Source organism: Brassica oleracea, chromosome C6, assembly GCF_000695525.1.
Source record: "Brassica oleracea var. oleracea cultivar TO1000 chromosome C6, BOL, whole genome shotgun sequence".
In the NCBI taxonomy this organism is placed as follows: Eukaryota; Viridiplantae; Streptophyta; class Magnoliopsida; order Brassicales; family Brassicaceae; genus Brassica; species Brassica oleracea.
The window spans coordinates 27,414,185-27,434,231 of NC_027753.1; the positions used below are offsets into that span (position 1 = coordinate 27,414,185).

A 20,047-nucleotide genomic window follows, 5' to 3' on the forward strand; every position below is an offset into this window, starting at 1 on the left:
AATACCGATGGAATTCCGACGACTTTGCTGTTAATCGGAATGTCGTCGGAATTTCGTCGGAATATACCGACGAACTTCCGACGACTACAACGGTTACATTTTTTAGCGGAATGTCGTCGAAAAGTCGTCGGAAAATTCCGACGAACCGTATGTCGTCGGAATTCCGTCGGAAATGGCCGACGGAATTCCGACGACTTCATTTTTTTGGATTTGGTCGGAAATTTGTCAGTATTCCGTCGCAAATGTCCGACGACCTTGGTGTCCGTCGGAAGATCCGTCGGAATTCGGTGTGTTTTCTTGTAGTGACCTAAACCATATACCCTAAACCCAAGTTTTAGACCGTAAACCCAAACCGTAAACCTTAATCCATACTCTATAGCATATAAGTTTGTGGTTTGGGTTTAGGGTTTACCGTTTGGGTTTTAGGTCTAGGATTTGGGTTTAGGGTATAGGTTTTGGGTTTAGGATTTACGGTTTAGGTTTAGGATTTACCGTTTGGACTTATGGTTAAGGTTTTTGGTTTAGGATATATAATTTGAGTTTAAGGTTTACGGTTTAGGTTTAGGATTTACCGTTTGGACTTATGGTTAAGGTTTTGGGTTTAGGGTATATAATTTGGGTTTACGGTTTACGGTTTGGTTTTATGGTCTAGGACTTGGGTTTAAGGTATAGAATTTTGGTTTATAGCCTAGTTTTTGGATTTAGGGTATATAATTTGGGTTTAGGGTCTAGAGTTTACGGTATAGGGTATATGGTATATAATTTGGGTTTAGGGTCTAGGGTTTGGATTTGAGTTTAGAATTTAGGATGTAGGGTTTAGAATTTAAGATTTAGGGTTTAACTAGAAGCGTTAGCATCGTTAAAATTAACATTTTTATTTTTTGTAGTTTTTTTTATTTAATTTAATATTTTTTAATTAATAATATATATGTCACTTTTGATTGATTGGTAGCGAAGGCCGGAGTGAATTCAAATGTTCAACCTAAGTTGTGTACTTATCATGACGCAAATAAGCAAGATATCATGTATATGAGACTTGTCCCAATTTTAGATGGTAATGTTCAGTAAAATCGTAGCAAAAGGTTGTCGTTGTCTCTGCCACGTACTCATTGTTTATCTCTGTTCTCTGAAACACATCACATGATGACTTCATCCGATCTCTGTCGTCACTCCACACTCCACACTCCACCACCAACTCTGTTTTCAAGTCTTGCTTCTAAACCCGAATACTCACTTTAAAATCCAACCCGGTTTTCACCTGACGTCTTTCTCTCTGTCTCGCCATATGAAGCGGGGCAAGAAGAGCTCGGATGCGGGTGAACCCGTGACCAACCCAGACACTCGAACCGGGTCTAGCGAAGCGGATGCAGTGAAACCAAGTCTGAGCTCCATGAAATCGATGGGTCTGCTTCTTGCTGTTCTTATGGTTGCTTCGGTTATGTTTTCTCTGTCGGTGGTACTCAGAGACCCACCTTCTGATGATGTTGTGGAGAGTGTTGCAGCTTCTAGGGTTCTTCAGCTCAGATTCTACCAAGGTAAGATTCTCACTCTCATTTCTTTGCAAGAATGTTGCATTTAGTAAACACTCTTTGGTTGCTTTTCTGGGTTTCAGCCAATGAATCAGACGGTGGGTTAAGCAAGAAGAAGGACCATCTTGTCCCTGGTTTCGATAAAGAATCATGCTTGAGCAGGTATGAGGCGAGTTTATATCGAAAGGAGTCGCCTTTTAAGCAATCTTCTTACCTGGAATCTAGATTCAATAGATACCAAGATCTTCATAGACGGTGTGGACCGTTTACTACTTTCTATAGCTCAACATTTGACAAACTCAAGTTGGGAGATCGGTCTGATGGTGGAACCTCTGGTTGTAGTTATGTGATATGGTTGCACTCTGACGGCGAGCTTGGAAGTAGAATGCTCAGTCTAGCTTCAGCTTTTCTTTATGCTCTCTTAACCAACAGGGTTTTACTAGTGGAACAAGGAGCTGAAATGGCTGATCTTTTCTGCGAGCCGTTTCCATGCACTTCTTGGTTTCTTCCCTCAGAGTTTCCGCTCAATGAACAACAGTCTCTTCTTCGCCATCTTGTTCTTGATTCCAGTGACCAACAAAAGCTGGAGAGTCAAGCTTTGTTTAACGAAACACCGTGGTTGATCATGAGAGCAGATGGTTACTTTGTCCCCTCTCTCTTCTCCATCTCTTCATTTGAGCAGGAACTTGAAAAGCTCTTCCCGGTTAAAGAAACGGTTTTTTACTTCTTGGGTCAGCGTCTCTTTCACCCAACTAATGTAGTCTGGGGTCTCATCACACGATACTATCACGCTTATCTTGCTAGAGCTGATAAAAGAATAGGAATCCATATTGAGGTCTCTGATGCTAGCAATGATCAGTTTCAGCGTTTGGTAGAACAGATTCTAGCTTGTGGGGTTAGACATGAGCTGCTTCCTGAAGTAGACAAAGAGAGACATCTCCCTTCAAGCCAAGTTATAAGCCGAAAATCAAAGGCAGTGTTCATCTCATCTTCTTCTTCTCCAGGGTACTTTGAGAGTATCAGAGACGTGTACTGGGAAAACCCGACGGTGACAGGAGAGATACTCAGTGTTCACAGGCCTAGCCGCAAGGAATACCAGAAAACTCAGAGGAACATGGAGAGCAGGAGAGAGTGGACTGAGATTTACCTTCTAAGTTGTTCTGATGTGCTGATGGTCACAAGCCCTTGGTCCTCGCTTGTGGAGGTAGCTCATGGTCTTGGAGGGTTGAAGCCATGGGTATTGAACGGGACTGATCATGACTCTTTTTGTACGAGAGCAAGGTCAATGGAGCCCTGCTCCCAAACGCCAAGGTCCCATGGCTGTAAACATTAGGAGATGAGTAGTATTTTTTTTCCTGTGCTAGGTGTTGTGAGGTCAAGAGTCTCTGAGTTTCCCAATAGAAACGTAAGGAACGTTAAGAGTTTAACTAAATGTATGAATGCATAACTTGATCAAGTTCTATATTTTTTCCAACATATCTGTAGGTGTTATTATTATTATTCATGTCTACAATAGTATACATTCAAAAGTAGAAACCTTATGGAGATGCTAAAGTTGCTATATTAATAAATAGAGATTGAAATAATGGTTCAAGAGACTTACAACAACACATAAGGACATTGAGTTTTAGCTATGTACACTGGTCGGCAACAATGGTGTTTCAATCTCTAACGGCCTGTCTGCTGAACCCTTTATCAACACACAACAGGTGAAACGTGTGATGGCATCTCGGTAAGCTTTCGTATGATTTCACCTGCCTTCAAGTCCTGTTAAATTCAAAGGGTGTGAGATGAACAAAGGGTCATGCTAAGAAGTTTGATCAGTTGGTATTAACGAATGAAACAGGACTGAAACCTGCAGACAGATTGTGCAGTGATTGATCTGACTCTTGGTCATCTCACTTGACATGATATAGCATGATAGTTTCCTTAGCGAGTCACCTGATAAGCCTCTGCGTTCCAATCCACCATACACATCATCCCGCTCTTCATAGCTTACATCTGAAAAAACAGTAGTACGTTTAATGCGTAAACATTCTTAACTAGGGGAAATTGCAGAACGTTGAGTGAACACAGGAATCATACAGGAGCGTAAGCGTACAAAATTCCCTTCAAATACTTGAGAAGTCTGCACCATGTTCATATGATGTAGCTTTCAGTTACTTTTTAATGTCGTCTCAATAGTGAAATTTCATAGAACAGTTTCTAACTATACACAAGAAGATGAGAGCAGAGAGACTAGAATAGAACCTGCCAGTGGTGTGAATTCAACATTGTCAACATAAGTTGTTCATCTACTAGTCTTATACGAAACAGTTGCTCTACAAATTCTGCCTGTATCTAAAAAAAAAAACACACCAAATAAACGACTAAGCCATTATGTCACTCCATAAGTTTGATGGCCCACCAGGAACATGTCAAAGCTAACTTCTTTTCTCTCAAAATCGTTGTCCTTCTCGACCATAAAGTCAATAGAAAAACTCCAAAATCCACTTCATATATACTTGACAAACGTATAAGATTGCTCAGATTTATTTCAAGACTAACCATAGATGATGGACCCCTTGATTCTAATACCTCTAAATACAGCCAGTAGGCACGAGAAGCCTCCAACACTGAGAAAAGCTCCAGCGATAGCGCCAAGTGCAGGCCTACGGAGGACTCCATACTAAGCAGCTCTGCCTGCCACAGCACCCGTCAACGCTCTTGTGTAAGCTCACTCAGCTCAACCTACAAGTGAGCAAAGAACAAGAATAACTTACTAATCAAATAAAAAGAAGACATGACCCATGTCTGATGAATTAAAGTTATATTAAAATTTAGATTCAACAATGTTGAACAAGAAGGGAACCAAAATTTCTTAGTTGAAGTGAATGGGTTTTGATGAATATATACTGGAAAAAGAACATTGGGCTTCACTTGAAACATAAGAATTTCAATCTGTATAAAGCACATTTTTATACCTCAACAACTTGAGTTAAAATTCTCCACCACATAATCATAACTTGTCATACAAGCAACTAAACACCTCAAAACCTCACTAATCTCTCCCACCATTAGCTTCCCATCACCATCACCACCCCCTGAAACAAACTCAGCGATAATGTTTCCCATCTCAATCCAGCTTTTCCCAGGCTCCCTTCTCTTCCTCACACGATCCCTTATCTTCAATTTCTCATCCCACATTCCTTTCGCCGCGTAGATATTCGACAACGCAACATAATCTCCCACATGATCACTATCCAACTCAAAGATCCGTCTCTGAGCTTCTTCCCCGAGCTCAACATTCCCCTGAAGACTACAAGCACCAAGCAGTGTTCTCCATATCACCGCGTTCGGCTTTACAGGCATCTGATTTATGAAATCGTGAGCATCCTTCAAACGCCCTGAACGACAAAGCAAATCCACTATACATCCGTAATGAGCGTCTCTAGGTTTCAGATTGTAGTCCTCAACCATGCTCCTGAAATGTCGTTTCCCTTCTTCCACTAAACCACCGTGACTACAAGCCATCAAGACGCCAATGAAAGTCACATCGTTCGGAGATACAGATGAATCTTGGCTCATTTTCTTGAAGAGTTCTAATGATTCTTGAGCTTGACCGTTTAGAGCATACCCTACGATCATAGACGTGTAAGTTGTCACATCTTTTCTCATTGTCTCATCAAAGACTCTCCTCGCTTTCTCAACATCCCCAGCTTTTACATACATGTTCAAAAGTGAGTTTCTCAGAGTTAAATCCATACCCAATCTTCGTTTTCTCTTGATGCTCTGCGAATATATCCGTTCTCCCATCTGCACCGCACCAAGATCAGCACAAGCCGACAAAGCCACCGTCACAATCACCTCATCAAGCTCGATTCTTTCCTCTTCCATTAGTCGAAACATCTCAAGAGCTTGCACACTTTTGTCATTCTCAGCGTAAGCTGTAATCATAGCCGTGCACAAGACTACGTTTTGTTTCTCAGGCGTTTCGTCGAACACCTGGCGTGCACTAGAGATATCACCTGCGGTTGAGTAAAACCCGACAAGGGATGTCTGAATTTGGATTATGCTATGAAACCCAAGTTTTCTTACGAGAGCGTGGATCTGTTGGCCCACAAAGGAGGGAGCTTTATGAGCTGAAGATGAAGCTTTGATGGCGAACAAGACAGAGAAACTGTCTATGAAGCTAGGGCTTTCTCTGAATCGTTGTTTGAAGTTTAAGAGAGCTTTGATTGGCTCTCCTGATTCAAGATAATGCTTCAAGGTGTGATTGGATTTAAGCGAGTTCATATGGTGATGAAGTAGACGAAAGGAACTCAATTGGTTGATCGTTCGTCTAGATGAAGCCACAGACGAAAGATGACGTAAGATAGACGCCATCGTATCCCTACCGTTGCGTCTAAAGTTTAGATTTTTAATTTTAACAGTTAAAAAAGTATGAAGGTGGCGCGTAACGGTTACTCGCTTTAACCTCATTAAGCTAAAATTGTTGGTTTTGGTTTTACAAATTTGTAATATAACAGTTATTCTGATTCCACAGTCTGATCATGGATTCTATAACTTTTCTTCCAAAGTTAATAGTTGCCAACAAGTTCAAGTGACAGACTTGCACGAGCAATGACAAAGTATATAGACTGAAGAAAACACAACAAAAACATCTATGGAAAAAAAAAAGAATTTTGCAAACAACAACAAACAAAAACAAAAAAAAGCAGAAGAAACAATGAAGTAGCAAGTACAGGCAAACAAATTTTGCTTTGCATTTGTAAGTGTCATATATATTACCTATACGTGTCCATGAAGAGCTCCTCTAGTTCTGTGGTTTGGTTTCCACTTGCGTTGTTCTGCGGATATCAAACTTGTCTACAAACTCCAACGGAGTAACCGTCTCATTCCTGATCCTCTTAATCTTGGGGCTCAACAATCCCCTATGTCCAAAACCATACAGCTTCAGCACTTGATTGTCCGCAAAGTTAAAAGCCCTCTCCATGCTCTTCAAGCACCTCTCGACCGCGTAATCAGCGTAGCTACCACACGGCTTGCATCCAACGAAATGCGTCACAAACGGCCACCTCTCATCACCTAACCCCGGGTGATACTTCTCCATCATCTCCTCATACTTATCGACCAAACCTTCCCAAAACCCATGTAGATAGTACTGATTCTCCACAAACACTTTCTCCATCCATGTATCTTTCTGAGAAAGCAGGAGATAGATCAAAGCCGACTGATCATCCGCCTCGAAAGCCGGTCTTCCTTTAAGATAAGCCGTCAGCACCTTCCCGGCCTCATCGCGAATCGGTCCTTTAGGTCCCATAGGAGCCCAAGCATCCAACAAATCCAACGACCACTGACAATTCCTCAGCAAAAAGCTACCAGTGTTCAACGCGATCCACGACTTCTGATCAAACAACAAATCCGGATAACCATGAATCACCAGGTTATGCTTCTCGTACCTAACCAAAGGGATCTGAAACAGAATGTCAGTGAACAAAGCATCACTATCCATCCACCAGATCCACTCAACTTCCGGATGAGACAGCATCAACCTCCTAATCATAGGCAACTTTGCCCAATACCCAGCGAGCTCCTTATCCAAATGAGCCATGTTATAAACAATCTCGATCCCATGGAGCCTACAGTAATCAATCTTGTTCTTCACAGACTTCAAGAGGTAATGATCACCAATAGGGTTATCACATGGCTTAGGAGGAGACCCTGTTAACAACAAGATCCGAGCTTTGCCATTAACAGTACTGGGAAACTCAGGGTTCTTGTCGAGCCATACCTTTCGCTGACTATCCCAATCCGTGATCTTTGGCCCCAGAGCGTACGTCTCGTTGGTACTCATCTCTGTTTCTTGAGGCCCTTCCAAGTCGGTTGGATCCGAATCGGACCGGATCTCGGCTAGGATCCGGTTAGTCTCCTCGATGATGTTCTGGTTAACAGCGTCGGCGCTTGAGCTTCCGAGGTTGCCGACGCCGATTGTGCCGCGTAGGACGAGGATGGTGACGAACCCGCAGAGGATCGTGATCTTGATGTTGTTGAACGTCTTCTGCATCTGTCTGCCACGTGGCAACACGCCGCGACCGCCTCTTCCTCCTCCGCCGTTTGGTGCCGTTGAAGTCGGGAGTCCTCCGCCGCCGCTTCCGGAGGGTCTTTTGTGCGCCGGCGAACCCATTTTCTCGTTTAGATTTTCAGTTAGAGAGTTGCGACGACCATTAAAGTTTGTTCCTTTTTTTGTCTGAAAAGACGGTCTTTGTAGTTCTCTCTCTCTCTGTGTGTACTTACGGATCTGAAGAAAGATCAGATCTTTAGCATGATGAGAAAGGATATTCGATCTGAAGAACCCTAATTAAAAAAAGAAACTAAACCCAATAATGCGGAAGCATTGTCTTAATTAAAAATACATTGTCGGAGGAAAATGCTTCGCTCGATCCAGAAGCAGAAGGGGAAGATACGCGTACAGCTCACTCACACCGACAAATGTCATTATTATTAGTTTAAATTGTTTTTAGTTTTTACTAAAATCGGTTTTTATGAAAATAATTTCGTTTTATAATAAAAAAATAAAAAATAAAAAAGGTGCAATACGAAGACTTCCCGGGAGGTCACCCATCTGATGGGATCCAGTGCATTAGTGCTGGTATGATCACATCCAATTTCGTTTTAGGAAATGTCAGTGGAAGCTAAATTTGTACAACTGTTAAAAAAAAATTAAATTCTATAATTATTAGTTACTAGGTTCTAACATTTTTATGAAAATCAAAGGTAACTGGTTTGATGAGTGTTAGTTAATATATAAAATTTATTGTCATTCAAAATTTATAATTTTTAATAATTTTATCAAAATTTGTATTATTAGAATTTAAATTTGTTACAATTTAATTCATAAAACAAAACTTTCAAAATATTACATATAACCTTAAATTTTTAAATGGACTATTTTCTCAAATAGCTATTTTAAAATTTTTTGTTACAAAAATAGCTTTTAAAGAGGAAAATGACCAAAATAATTTTTTTATTTTGAAATTTTTAATATATATATATATTAAAATATTTGAAACCCTATCCACAAAACTCCATTATTTTAACTTTAAACTCTAATTCTAAATTAATTAACCCTAGGGCAGAAATGTATGATTACTTTTTAATAAAACTTCTTTCGGTCATTTTTCTGTTTGAGAGTTGTTTTTATGAAAATAAACTAAAAAAAATTATCTTAAAAAAATATTAAATTATAATAGTTTATATATTTTTAAATTCTTAATGTTAAAATCAACCATTATTGTCTAATTTCAATTCCCACAAACCCCTTCTTCATGTAAGACTAGGACTATTTGGTTAACATAAAATTATGTCAAATTGAGCTTAATAAAATTTTACTTTGGTTTGATTTGGGTTGACATTTGGTTAATAAATTTTTTTTGTTATGATCTAATTTTAGAGTGTCGTAATTTTATTACAAATTCTAGTGTCTTAGTTAAATTTAGTTAGTTTGATTACTGGTTCGATTGGAAATATAATGATTTGTTTAAAAAAAAAAATCCAAACTAACTAATTGCCGAACAGTAGCCCTGGGACGGATCGGATATCCGGGGTATTTTAGATATCCGGATCCGGATCAGTAAAATTGCTATCCAGATCTGTAAAATTGCTATCCGGATCCGGATTCTGGCTCTCCAGATATCCGGGATTAGGATATCCGGACTAAAATCCGAATACTCGCAGATATCCGGATCCGGATCCTTTTTAAAAAAAAAATTAAAAAATTAAAAATTAAATTAAAACTAGCTAATTAAAATGATTTATTTAATTTATTTAGCCTATTAATTTTTTTAAATTAAAAATTATTGAAATTGAATAAAATTAAAAAACTCATTATTTTTTATATAAAAATTATATATATCATACATATATAAATATAATTAAATTTTAAATATTTTATATAAATAGTAAATTCGGATCCGGATTCGGATATCCGGACCTAAAATTTCATTATCCGGATTCGGCGGATCCGGATCCGGATCCGGAACCCCCCAGATATCCGTTTTCTCGGATCGGATCGGAGCAAATCCGGATTAGATAACGGATCTCGGATATAAGTCCTAGGCCTACCGAACAGAACCTAATTGTATCAAAGTTGAACCGAATACCAATTTTTTTCGTTTGGTTTGGCTGGTTCGGTATTGGTCAAAATCCCACCTCTAAACGGTGCGTTTTGTGGTGAATCCAGCGGCGTCAGATTTAAGGTGTGGAAATCTGTTGCGGCGGCAAACTTCGAAAGGCGTTTCCGTGTCACCGTGTCTTACTACGCGTGTCTCTTTCTGTGGTCGTCCTTACTGAAACGGCGTCGTTACGTCAGAGTTTTGGATATTTCTTTGCAATTATCCATATCTCATCTGACTAGATAAACTCTTGCAAAACAGAGACATTCCTTGCTTCGTGGTATGCTCTGTTCTCTTTGTAGGTTCGGTTGTGAACTTCGTGTCTGAAATATGATTATCTATGTCTTTTCGCTAACCATCTCTCTCTAATGTCTGAAAGATCGCTGTTAAGTTTTCTCTAATACTTCTTGTTTCTTTGAAGGGTTGTCAAGAACAAAGTCATAACCTTTTGTGGAATTTCACCCTCCTCCATTGTTATGTGGAAGCTAGCTTCAAGATCCATCAAAGAAGGCTTTACATCAAAAGGAGAAGATGCTGTCACAGAACAGAGAACGAAGGAAGAAAGACTGGAGTGTCCCATTTGCTGGGAACCATTCAACGTATTTGAGAATGTTCCTTACGTCTTATGGTGTGGTCATACCATCTGCAAAGAGTGTCTCTTAGCTTTCCACCGTGCCGTTGTGATCAAAACCTCAGGTTTTCCTCTCCACCTCCCCTTCTTCGTTACTTGCCCATGGTGCAATATGCTCTCTTTAAGGCTAGTACGTAATGGAACCATCAAGTTTCCTTCCAAGAACTATTACCTTCTATGGATGGTCGAAACCATGAACTGCTCTCGCAGTGACAGCAGAAGGGTCACTTCAGGGGAGAGAGATACGAAAGAGAGGTGTGATGGAGTGAGTAACACCGCTTCGGATGTGACCAGAGGATACTTGAGAACTGGGAGATCGCTTCATGGCTATATATGTAAGTCAATGGCTCTTGTTTCTCATTTGCTGGCTAAGTTTCCTTTGGTAGTCATGTTCTTGTTGATGGCTCTATATGCGATCCCTGTGAGTGCTGCAGTTCTCGAGGTTTATTTCTTTGTCACTATTGCTTTGGCTGTTCCGTCGTTTGTAGTCCTTTATTTCGCTTTCCCGAGCTTAAACTGGCTGATCAGAGAGATCTCAGCCTAATTCGTTGTATTGTCTTTCTCTTTGTTCCTTTGTGTCCCTTGACTTGTAAGGAACATGAACTATAGTGTCAAACGTTGTTATACTCAGTTTAGACAAAAAGAAGAAGAAGAAGAAGATTTTAATTTCAAGCTGTGTGTTCTGTACATAACGAACAAAACTACCTGTCTATCTTTATATGTCTTAACAGCAATGAGATTCTGTGAAGAAAGAAGAAAGATTTACATTTCTCTGTAACCTGGTGAAGACAAACCGTTGAAGAGCTTGGCTTTACCATATCTTAACCAACATAGCCAGAACTTCCTTCATGTTTGGTCTTGATTGAGGACGATCCACGGTATACTACACATCGACCTTTAGTAGCTCAATCATTCTGAGCTCCATACCCTGGTGATTGGTGAGCCTTTGGCTGTCACGTTTCTTGTCATTACTCATCTCTCTCATTCTACCATACACTCTTTTATCCATCATCAACAGCTCTTCTACCTGTCGCTTGTTCCATTGTCATTACACTGTAGCTGTAGACATCTCCTCTTGTGGTGGCCTGCCAAGTTTGTCAAGAGCTGCATACCCGAACAAGATTTATAAAAGTCATCCGGAAGGACATTGCTGTCAGAGTTCATAGTTGCAGATTAATGGATGTTATATATTTCTCTGTTTCTAGATTATATAAACAGCATGTGCTTTGTTTTAAGTCAAGTTGTATAAACAGATGAGGAGATTTTTAATCCATTAAGCTGCACAATTTTATAATTAAAATTTTAGGACTATCTTCTTTCATGTTGGTTACCAGTGGTTATTGCTTTGGTTTCCTCATCCACCATTATGCTCAACTCATTGTGGCGAAATCCAATAGTTCCATCATTCTTAAAGAGAGAATCCAATAGTTCCATCTCCATGGCCCAGTCCCAAGCAGAGACAGAGACATAGGAACCGGCTGAACATCATGAAGTTTTTTAAAAATGTCAGACATGCACTGTTTCCACAATACTAAGAGCATCTTTAACCCTAGACCCCACATTGAGGTTTTTTTTTTTTTTTGGGTCTGATTTAAAAAAAAAATTAAAAAGAGAACCAATCACGGACCGCCATGTGTCAGTGGAGCCTGAAAACAGTATAAGAAACAAAGAAAGAGGGTGTCTTATTTTGCATACAAAAGGGACAGTGGTTTATATTTTGGTGGAATCCGTGCACTACTTTTTTGGGTAGAAACCTCATTACATACGGGGACAAAGATGCTCTAAGCTTCTTCGGGTGAATCAAAGTCTCATGCATGCGCAGTGAGCCTAATACTGGAGTTACAAGGAGGAGAAACAGATTCATAAAAAGTCCCAAAAACCATTCATTCGTTTTTCCATGTGACAGAGAGGATAGTATTGAGATGTGGTGGGAAAGAAAATGGCTGAGGAAATGAAGGGCTTTTTGTTAAATAACATATAACATTTATCATAACTTCTGTTATTTTCTTACTCCTTCGATTTGTAGAAGGTGTCTTTTCTATAACACATTTTTAGAAGGTCCAAGAAAAATTCCACGTGGCGATCTACCAGTGAAAAAGTGAAATTCGTATCTCTCGCTCTCTCTCTTTTCCTTTAAGAAGTCTCTGGTAGCTTCGCGTTCTGACGAAGAAGACGACGAGAATTCTCCATCTTTCGAGATGAATCTCATTCCCTTAAAACCACCTCACCTTCCTCCTTCCTCACAAAGTTTCCAAACACCTGAAGAAGGCAATCTACAAACGATCTTGTTGCTAAGAAGGAGTTATACAATCAATTGAAGAAACTCGAAGATGAATCCAGAGAAATTCACACACAAGACGAGCGAAACAATCGCCGCCGCTCACGAGCTAGCCGTAAACGCAGGCCACGCTCAAATCACTCCTCTTCATCTAGCCGGTGCCTTAATCTCCGACCCCGCCGGAATATTCCCTCAAGCGATCTCCACCGCCGGCGGCGGGGAAGCCGCCGCTCAATCCGCCGAAAGAGTGATCAACCAAGCTTTAAAGAAGCTCCCCTCTCAGTCCCCACCGCCGGATGATATCCCCGCGAGCTCTAGCCTTATTAAGGTCATACGCAGAGCTCAATCCGCTCAGAAGTCGCGCGGGGATACTCACTTGGCTGTTGATCAGATCATCATCGGCCTTCTCGAAGATTCTCAGATAAAGGATCTGTTGAGCGAGGTAGGCGTTGGGGCGGGGAAGGTGAAGGCTGAGGTTGAGAAGCTTCGTGGAAAGGAAGGGAAGAAGGTGGAGAGTGCTTCTGGCGATACGAATTTTCAAGCTTTGAAGACTTATGGGAGAGACTTGGTTGAGGAGGCGGGGAAGCTTGATCCTGTGATTGGGAGAGACGAGGAGATTAGGAGGGTTGTGAGGATTCTTTCGAGGAGGACGAAGAACAATCCTGTGCTTATTGGAGAGCCAGGGGTTGGGAAGACAGCTGTTGTTGAAGGCTTGGCGCAGAGGATTGTGAAGGGAGATGTTCCTAATAGTCTTGTTGATGTGAGGTTAGTGTCTTTGGATATGGGTGCGTTGGTTGCTGGTGCTAAGTACAGAGGGGAGTTTGAGGAGAGGTTGAAAGCTGTGCTGAAAGAAGTTGAGGAAGCTGAAGGGAAAGTGATTCTGTTTATCGATGAGATTCATTTGGTTCTTGGCGCTGGGAAGAGTGAAGGGTCGATGGATGCGGCGAATCTGTTTAAGCCTATGTTAGCTAGAGGTCAGCTTCGGTGTATTGGTGCTACGACGCTTGAGGAGTATAGGAAGTATGTTGAGAAAGATGCTGCCTTTGAGAGGCGGTTTCAACAGGTTTATGTAGCTGAGCCGAGTGTGCCTGACACTATTAGTATTCTGAGAGGGCTTAAAGAGAGATATGAGGGACATCATGGTGTTCGTATCCAGGACCGAGCTTTGATCAATGCTGCTCAGCTTTCTGCTCGTTACATCACTGGTATGTTGAGATTTTTTAGTCTTGATTAGATGTTGTGGGTTTGTGTAGTGTTGTTCTTGGCTTGACGCTGTTCTTGTGTGATTGATCAGCTCGGCATTTACCTGATAAAGCTATTGATTTGGTGGATGAGGCTTGTGCCAATGTGAGAGTTCAACTTGATAGTCAGCCTGAAGAGATTGATAACCTTGAAAGGAAGAGGATGCAGCTGGAAATTGAACTTCATGCCTTGGAAAGGGAAAAAGACAAAGCCAGCAAGGCTCGGCTTGTGGAGGTATGAGACTGTTTTCTTCTTTCTTGCAGTTCAACCAAGTTTTCTTTGGAATTGTTGTTTGATAACTTCTTCTTTTGGGGCAAGTCTCTGATATTGTTATCTTGAATTATGATCTGTAGGTGCGGAAAGAGCTTGATGACCTGAGGGACAAGCTACAGCCTCTCACGATGAAGTACAAAAAGGAGAAAGAGAGAATTGATGAGATTCGCAGGCTTAAACAGAAAAGAGAAGAGCTCATGTTTGCTTTGCAAGAAGCAGAACGAAGATATGACCTTGCAAGAGCTGCTGACCTAAGATACGGAGCAATCCAAGAAGTGGAATCTGCAATAGCCCAACTCGAAGGAACTTCTGACGAGAACATGATGCTCACCGAAAACGTTGGGCCGGAACACATTGCTGAAGTTGTGAGCCGTTGGACAGGGATTCCAGTGACAAGACTTGGTCAGAACGAGAAGGACAGGTTGATTGGTCTTGCTGATAGGTTGCACAAGAGGGTTGTGGGACAAGATCAAGCTGTGAGCGCAGTTGCTGAGGCGATCTTAAGGTCAAGGGCAGGACTCGGAAGGCCACAACAGCCAACTGGATCATTCTTGTTCCTTGGCCCAACTGGTGTTGGCAAAACTGAGCTTGCTAAGGCTCTTGCTGAGCAGCTCTTTGATGATGAAAACCTCTTAGTTCGGATTGATATGTCGGAGTATATGGAACAGCACTCTGTCTCTCGCCTCATTGGGGCACCACCTGGGTAAGTACCTAACCTTTACTTTTCAAGACTATGTTATCTCCATGAGGTTTGTCTTCTTACATGGTTTCACTTTCCTCAGCTATGTTGGTCACGAGGAAGGAGGACAATTAACTGAGGCTGTGAGGAGACGACCTTATTGTGTTATACTCTTTGATGAAGTGGAGAAAGCCCATGTTGCTGTTTTCAACACGTTGCTACAAGTGTTGGACGATGGTAGATTGACTGACGGCCAAGGAAGGACTGTAGATTTCAGGAACTCGGTGATAATCATGACATCAAACCTTGGAGCAGAGCATCTTCTCTCAGGGCTAACTGGGAAAGTGACGATGCAAGTGGCCCGGGAATGCGTGATGCAGGAGGTGAGGAAGCATTTCAGACCAGAGCTCCTGAACAGGCTTGACGAGATCGTGGTGTTCGATCCCCTTTCACATGACCAGTTGAGGAAAGTAGCCCGCCTCCAGATGAAGGACGTTGCTGTCCGGCTTGCTGAGAGAGGCGTTGCTTTAGCAGTCACCGATGCTGCTTTAGACTACATTTTAGCTGAGAGTTATGACCCGGTAAGTCTCTTAAACCTACTGTAATGTTTATCTTGCTTAGTTTGGTAATGTCTGTTGGCTGACTATATTGTGTTGTATGGTTAGGTGTATGGTGCTAGGCCAATAAGGAGATGGATGGAGAAGAAGGTGGTGACAGAGTTGTCGAAGATGGTTGTGCGTGAGGAAATTGATGAGAACTCCACAGTTTACATAGATGCAGGCAGTGGTGGATCTGATCTTGTGTACCGTGTTGAGAAGAATGGTGGGCTAGTGAACGCTACGACAGGGCAGAAGTCAGATGTTCTGATTCATATTGCTAATGGGCCAAAGAAAAGCGATGCAGCTCAGGCGGTGAAGAAGATGAGGATTGAGGAAATAGAAGATGATGATGAGGAAATGGTTGAGGATTAAAGTCTTAGCCTTTAAAGTGTCTCCAATGTAATACTCATACTCTGTTCTGGTTTATGGATTGGCTTCTTTGGTTAACTTAAGTAACTAGCAGAAATCATGTGAAGATGTAAACAGTCTACTTTCATCGGAAATAAACTCAATTTACATTCCGTTGGTGTCCAAAATCTCATTCTAATTGTCACTTCTCAGCATCATAAATTAGATAAGGGCGTCTTAACAATGTCATTACAACCAAACCTTTAACGTAGTGGAGGAAGTGGCCATAAGCTGCCATGCCTCTCCGCCTTACACGGCAGCTTTGTTCTTCTTGAAGAGATCACACGAGAGAGCAAGTAGGAACGAGAAGTAAACGACAACATCTATTCTATTAAAATACAAGTGTGACCTATTGATATTAGTTTAGTCCAACAAATATTTTCCATGATACATATCTTTTGATATGATAACTGTATATAAGAAAAATACAAACTTTATACAATAACCACCGCATCAATTAACCTAATAACCACCACATCAGTTCTCACCTAACTGCATCAATATATTTGGGCATCAATAATATACCCGCACTCTCTGGTAAATAGATAAAGGCAACGAAAGACATTATAACTTGTATTTAAATATTTTAATGGGCCCGGTTTTGAGGCCCATAGGACCATTTTAATCAAATCTAAAGATGAGAGAACTAGGGCAACACGTTATAAACTCGTGGATATGTTTTAGGGTTCGGCTTCTCCGTTTTCATCACTAGCAGCAGAGTCTTGCGTTTTTATCAGCCGACGCGAAAATGGTGAAGGGACGCCAAGGAGAACGTGTCAGGTCTTTCTTCTTCTCCTCCTCTTATTGTTGACACATAAGCCTAGTTTTCAAATCTTGGTTTTTCCATAGTAGCACTTGAGCTTTGCTCCTTTTGCCTCTGTTTTTACTTAATGGTCTTATCGATTGTATTGCAGACTCTACGTTAGGGGAACCATCTTGGGATACAAAAGGTGACACATTTTACATTTGATCTCTATGTAAATTCATTGTATACTTCTTACTGTTTCCTGATTTAGCTCCAATTATGTAATGAACCGTGATGAGTAGTTTATGTAACTGAAGCTGCTAGAGGATCTCATACTCAACTTATAATTAGACTCTGTTCCTAATACCTTAAAAAAAAAATCAAAACTTTATGTAATTAGCTCCCTGCTTAATTGATTTGTCGTGTTGAACTTAGACTGAACGATTTGATACTTTCCTTTAAGTCTCTGACATTTTTCTTGATTGGTGCAGGTCGAAGTCTAACCAGTACCCAAACACATCCCTTATCCAGATCGAGGGAGTCAACACTACAGAGGAGGTGACATGGTACAAGGGAAAGAGGATGGCTTACATCTACAAGGCTAAGCCCAAGAAGAACGGTAGCCACTACCGCTGCATCTGGGGAAAGGTTACAAGGCCTCATGGTAACAGCGGTGTTGTCCGTGCCAAATTCACATCCAACTTGCCTCCTAAGTCCATGGTACTTTATCAGATATCTTTTAATCGTTATATTGTTTAGATGTTAAATCTTTTGCTTGGTCTTCTAAAGAAGACAGCTGTTTCTTACATTTTGCAGGGAATGAGGGTCAGAGTCTTCATGTATCCGAGTAACATATGAAGCAAAGTTTGATGATGTAGCTGTGGTTTTTGTCCACTAGTTCGTTATTTTGTATTTTGATATTTAAAGAATTTTACTTTCTTTCTTTTGAAGTGTTTTGTTGATCATGGTTCATGGATTTGGTCTTTAATCCCAAGTTAGAATCTCTCAAATCTTTTTTTCCTCATCATATAGTAAGTTGGATCAGAATGAATATCATTTAAATAGATTGATAACGTACTTGTTATAAACATATTCACATTTTATAGAAGTAAAAAATTTATATTTATGTTAAATCTCTTCTAATCATTTTTGGCATCATTAACTTATCCTTCATGGTTTCATATGATCGAAGTTCACTCGATAATTACATATACTAGGGATTTTGTCCATTTATACAAATATCTGTGCATATAATGATATGTATTAGACATATATTACATCTCTGTTCTAAAAATATAAATAGTAAATTTAATTTAATTAAATATGAGTATTACTCATAAATAATTATTTTAACTATCTAAAATATGTATGGGATGGGGAACAAAAGTAAAAGAAAAAATAATTTATTAAATCAATGTTAAAAAATTGGACCAAATATTGATTCAAATATTCAATATTGTAAGAGTACCTCCAACGTGTGTATAGCAAGGTGGAGTTTTTACGATTTTTAATATTAAAAAAAGAAAAATAAGTTAAAAACTGATCAAAATTTTTTTAATAAAAAACTTTTTAGAACCGTTCCTAAACTTTCTATGCTTGTGTGTCTGTTTTCTATTGGTACAACTTTTTTTTTAGTTTTAACTTTTAACTTTAGTTCTTCAATGAAATAGTAGTAATGTATTGTTTAGATACGTGATTTAGGAACTTAACCATTAAAGTTGCTCTAGCTGGTTAGAGCGATCCAGAAAAATAAATTACAGAATAACCATATAGCTTAAAATAATAAATTTTATATCAAAAATTGAAAACATCATCTAAATTGTAACAAAAAAATCTCTTAACATCAAATATGTATCACACATGAATAACTTTCAGTTCAAAACTTCGAATATGATATGAGGGTTCAAGAAAATACATACACTTATCCCTTAAAAATTAGTTAAGTAAATATATATTTTTAGTTTGATTTATGAGTTTTTAAAATCAAACATTCACTTTAATATTGTTGTCAAATTGAATTTAGTTATTATAATCAACATTTGGAATAGTATAAAATTGTCTTTATTTATATATCTAATGTAATCATATAGTACACAATTATATTTTTAGATCCCAATGAAAACTTATCTTGTTATATACATAACGTAGCTGAAGTCAGCTTTGAGTAACTAATGTTGATTTGAAGTAATATTATTCGGTCTGTTGTAATTACAGAGTTTAGAGACTGAATATTTCTGTGTTCTTATTAATGATAACGGGGTTCATTTATATAAGGATTATAAGATGAAGATAAATGGAAAGTATCCAAAACCTAAACTCACTAGGATTAGGAAAACTACTAATACATAATAATGGAAAGATTACATCTACTAGGAAAAGAAAATGGTTTCTTTTTCTCTAAGCTTTGTGGCCGCCTTTCTCTTTCCTGAAGTCGGCTTTCTCTCTCCTCTCTCTAGGCTTCGGCCGACCCTCCATCTTCTAGGTATTGGGCCGGTCTTGGACCGGGCCTGGTTAATGGCAATCCACTCCATGATTTATAACAATGAACCTATTTTTAAGTAATTTTTGTCTTTTCTAAACTTAATGAAGTAATAATTACTTCTACTTCTATGCTTTCCATGTCTTTTTCAAAATTAATAAAATATTTCCTAAATTAAATTCACAATCAATTCAATATAAATCTTTTAACTTATCTATTTCATATTAATATTATAAACATTAATGAATATCAATAATATATACAAAATATTTATGAGTTTACTACTAAGCCGTATCTAGACCACTTTGACCTCTTAGGTCGTTTCTCATGTCTCTTGACATCGAGTGTCCCGGTAAAGCATATGTGCTAAATAATGTGAACCATATTGTTCTCGGGGATCACTACTGGGTCTTTGCAAATCGTGTTTGCATGTGTCCATAGTCTAGACGTGATCGTCTACTGTTAACTTTTTACTTTGGTCGGACAAAATAAGTACTTATGGACAATGTACTAGACATGGTTATCAGAACCTATGTCTCGATCTGGCCGATCCATGTCTGGGTCATAGACCTCGTCTATACATGTCCACTACTTGTCTCATGAGTGTTCAAGATCAATGATCATTGCTGTGAGTTTTATAATCTCTTATTATGGCTCTATGGCCGAACACTCTCATGTATGTGGACATCGATTTCTTTGCCTTAGCTAATGCCAATGCCGTATTCATTATTCTTTGCATTCCTATCTTAATGATGATGATGGCGTCTCATGACCTCAGTTGCTATGGATCATATCACACGCTAAGTATATATTATTATGTCATGGACTTCGGCTTTCACGAGCTTATGGACTATAATTCTTTATATCCGACAGGTAAGGATAGATTAAACATCTTCTCTTATCCTTACGAAAAAACTTTGTGGAGTTTATACAGCAGTAGACCGTTCTGCTATACCGGATCCTTAAGGGATCTGATTGTCGGATTGCAACCTGATGGTTGATCTTTTCTACTAGCCCGTGATCAAAGGATA

The 20,047-nt window shown here is 39.5% G+C and overlaps 6 protein-coding genes across 11 annotated transcripts; 4 read left to right on the top strand and 2 right to left on the bottom strand.

Moving 5' to 3' along the window:
• Positions 1-1,018: 1,018 nt before the first annotated feature.
• LOC106300047 (fucosyltransferase 3) lies at positions 1,019-3,005 on the top strand. The gene is made up of 2 exons (XM_013736098.1): positions 1,019-1,535; positions 1,613-3,005. Exons 1-2 carry the CDS (start codon positions 1,286-1,288, stop codon positions 2,860-2,862), a joined length of 1,500 nt encoding a protein of 499 aa, XP_013591552.1. The 5' UTR covers positions 1,019-1,285; the 3' UTR covers positions 2,863-3,005.
• LOC106300048 (putative pentatricopeptide repeat-containing protein At1g74400) lies at positions 2,842-6,031 on the bottom strand. 5 transcript variants are annotated; one of them, XM_013736101.1, is made up of 7 exons: positions 4,493-6,031; positions 4,107-4,259; positions 3,780-3,869; positions 3,615-3,657; positions 3,385-3,530; positions 3,133-3,296; positions 2,842-2,914 (listed from the first exon to the last, which is right to left on the bottom strand). In XM_013736101.1, exon 1 carries the CDS (start codon positions 5,988-5,990, stop codon positions 4,494-4,496), a length of 1,497 nt encoding a protein of 498 aa, XP_013591555.1. In that variant the 5' UTR covers positions 5,991-6,031; the 3' UTR covers positions 2,842-2,914; positions 3,133-3,296; positions 3,385-3,530; positions 3,615-3,657; positions 3,780-3,869; positions 4,107-4,259; position 4,493. The 5 variants fall into 5 exon arrangements, with proteins under 5 accessions (XP_013591555.1, XP_013591554.1, XP_013591557.1 ...); XM_013736100.1 differs by having other exon boundaries at positions 4,077-4,259; XM_013736103.1 differs by lacking the exon at positions 3,780-3,869.
• LOC106300050 (putative glycosyltransferase 5) lies at positions 6,027-7,990 on the bottom strand. The gene has a single exon (XM_013736104.1). It carries the CDS (start codon positions 7,693-7,695, stop codon positions 6,325-6,327), a length of 1,371 nt encoding a protein of 456 aa, XP_013591558.1. The 5' UTR covers positions 7,696-7,990; the 3' UTR covers positions 6,027-6,324.
• A 1,821-nt stretch (positions 7,991-9,811) lies between these two features.
• Positions 9,812-10,985, top strand: LOC106296850. 2 transcript variants are annotated; one of them, XM_013733080.1, is made up of 2 exons: positions 9,812-9,962; positions 10,104-10,985. In XM_013733080.1, the coding sequence occupies exon 2, from the start codon at positions 10,159-10,161 to the stop codon at positions 10,855-10,857; it is 699 nt and encodes a 232-aa protein (XP_013588534.1). In that variant the 5' UTR covers positions 9,812-9,962; positions 10,104-10,158; the 3' UTR covers positions 10,858-10,985. The 2 variants fall into 2 exon arrangements, with proteins under 2 accessions (XP_013588534.1, XP_013588535.1); XM_013733081.1 differs by lacking the exon at positions 9,812-9,962 and adding an exon at positions 9,973-9,980.
• A 1,408-nt stretch (positions 10,986-12,393) lies between these two features.
• LOC106300439 (chaperone protein ClpB1-like) lies at positions 12,394-15,905 on the top strand. The gene is made up of 5 exons (XM_013736579.1): positions 12,394-13,796; positions 13,886-14,067; positions 14,187-14,809; positions 14,889-15,366; positions 15,451-15,905. The coding sequence occupies exons 1-5, from the start codon at positions 12,644-12,646 to the stop codon at positions 15,754-15,756; spliced, it is 2,742 nt and encodes a 913-aa protein (XP_013592033.1). The 5' UTR covers positions 12,394-12,643; the 3' UTR covers positions 15,757-15,905.
• A 523-nt stretch (positions 15,906-16,428) lies between these two features.
• Positions 16,429-17,561, top strand: LOC106298476 (60S ribosomal protein L35a-1-like). The gene is made up of 4 exons (XM_013734611.1): positions 16,429-16,572; positions 16,707-16,742; positions 17,029-17,257; positions 17,354-17,561. The coding sequence occupies exons 1-4, from the start codon at positions 16,541-16,543 to the stop codon at positions 17,393-17,395; spliced, it is 339 nt and encodes a 112-aa protein (XP_013590065.1). The 5' UTR covers positions 16,429-16,540; the 3' UTR covers positions 17,396-17,561.
• The last annotated feature ends 2,486 nt before the right edge of the window (positions 17,562-20,047 follow it).

Coding starts and splice junctions, on each gene's coding strand:
- LOC106300439 (XM_013736579.1), top strand. CDS start 12,644: ATGAATCCAGAGAAATTCACACACAAGACGAGCGAAACAATCGCCGCC. Junction 14,810..14,888: donor CTCATTGGGGCACCACCTGG/GTAAGTACCTAA, acceptor CACTTTCCTCAG/CTATGTTGGTCACGAGGAAG. Junction 15,367..15,450: donor TAGCTGAGAGTTATGACCCG/GTAAGTCTCTTA, acceptor TTGTATGGTTAG/GTGTATGGTGCTAGGCCAAT.
- LOC106300050 (XM_013736104.1), bottom strand. CDS start 7,695: ATGGGTTCGCCGGCGCACAAAAGACCCTCCGGAAGCGGCGGCGGAGGA.
- LOC106300048 (XM_013736103.1), bottom strand. CDS start 5,990: ATGAGGTTAAAGCGAGTAACCGTTACGCGCCACCTTCATACTTTTTTA.
- LOC106296850 (XM_013733080.1), top strand. CDS start 10,159: ATGTGGAAGCTAGCTTCAAGATCCATCAAAGAAGGCTTTACATCAAAA.
- LOC106298476 (XM_013734611.1), top strand. CDS start 16,541: ATGGTGAAGGGACGCCAAGGAGAACGTGTCAG. Junction 16,573..16,706: donor CGCCAAGGAGAACGTGTCAG/GTCTTTCTTCTT, acceptor ATTGTATTGCAG/ACTCTACGTTAGGGGAACCA. Junction 17,258..17,353: donor ACTTGCCTCCTAAGTCCATG/GTACTTTATCAG, acceptor TACATTTTGCAG/GGAATGAGGGTCAGAGTCTT.
- LOC106300047 (XM_013736098.1), top strand. CDS start 1,286: ATGAAGCGGGGCAAGAAGAGCTCGGATGCGGGTGAACCCGTGACCAAC. Junction 1,536..1,612: donor TCAGCTCAGATTCTACCAAG/GTAAGATTCTCA, acceptor TCTGGGTTTCAG/CCAATGAATCAGACGGTGGG.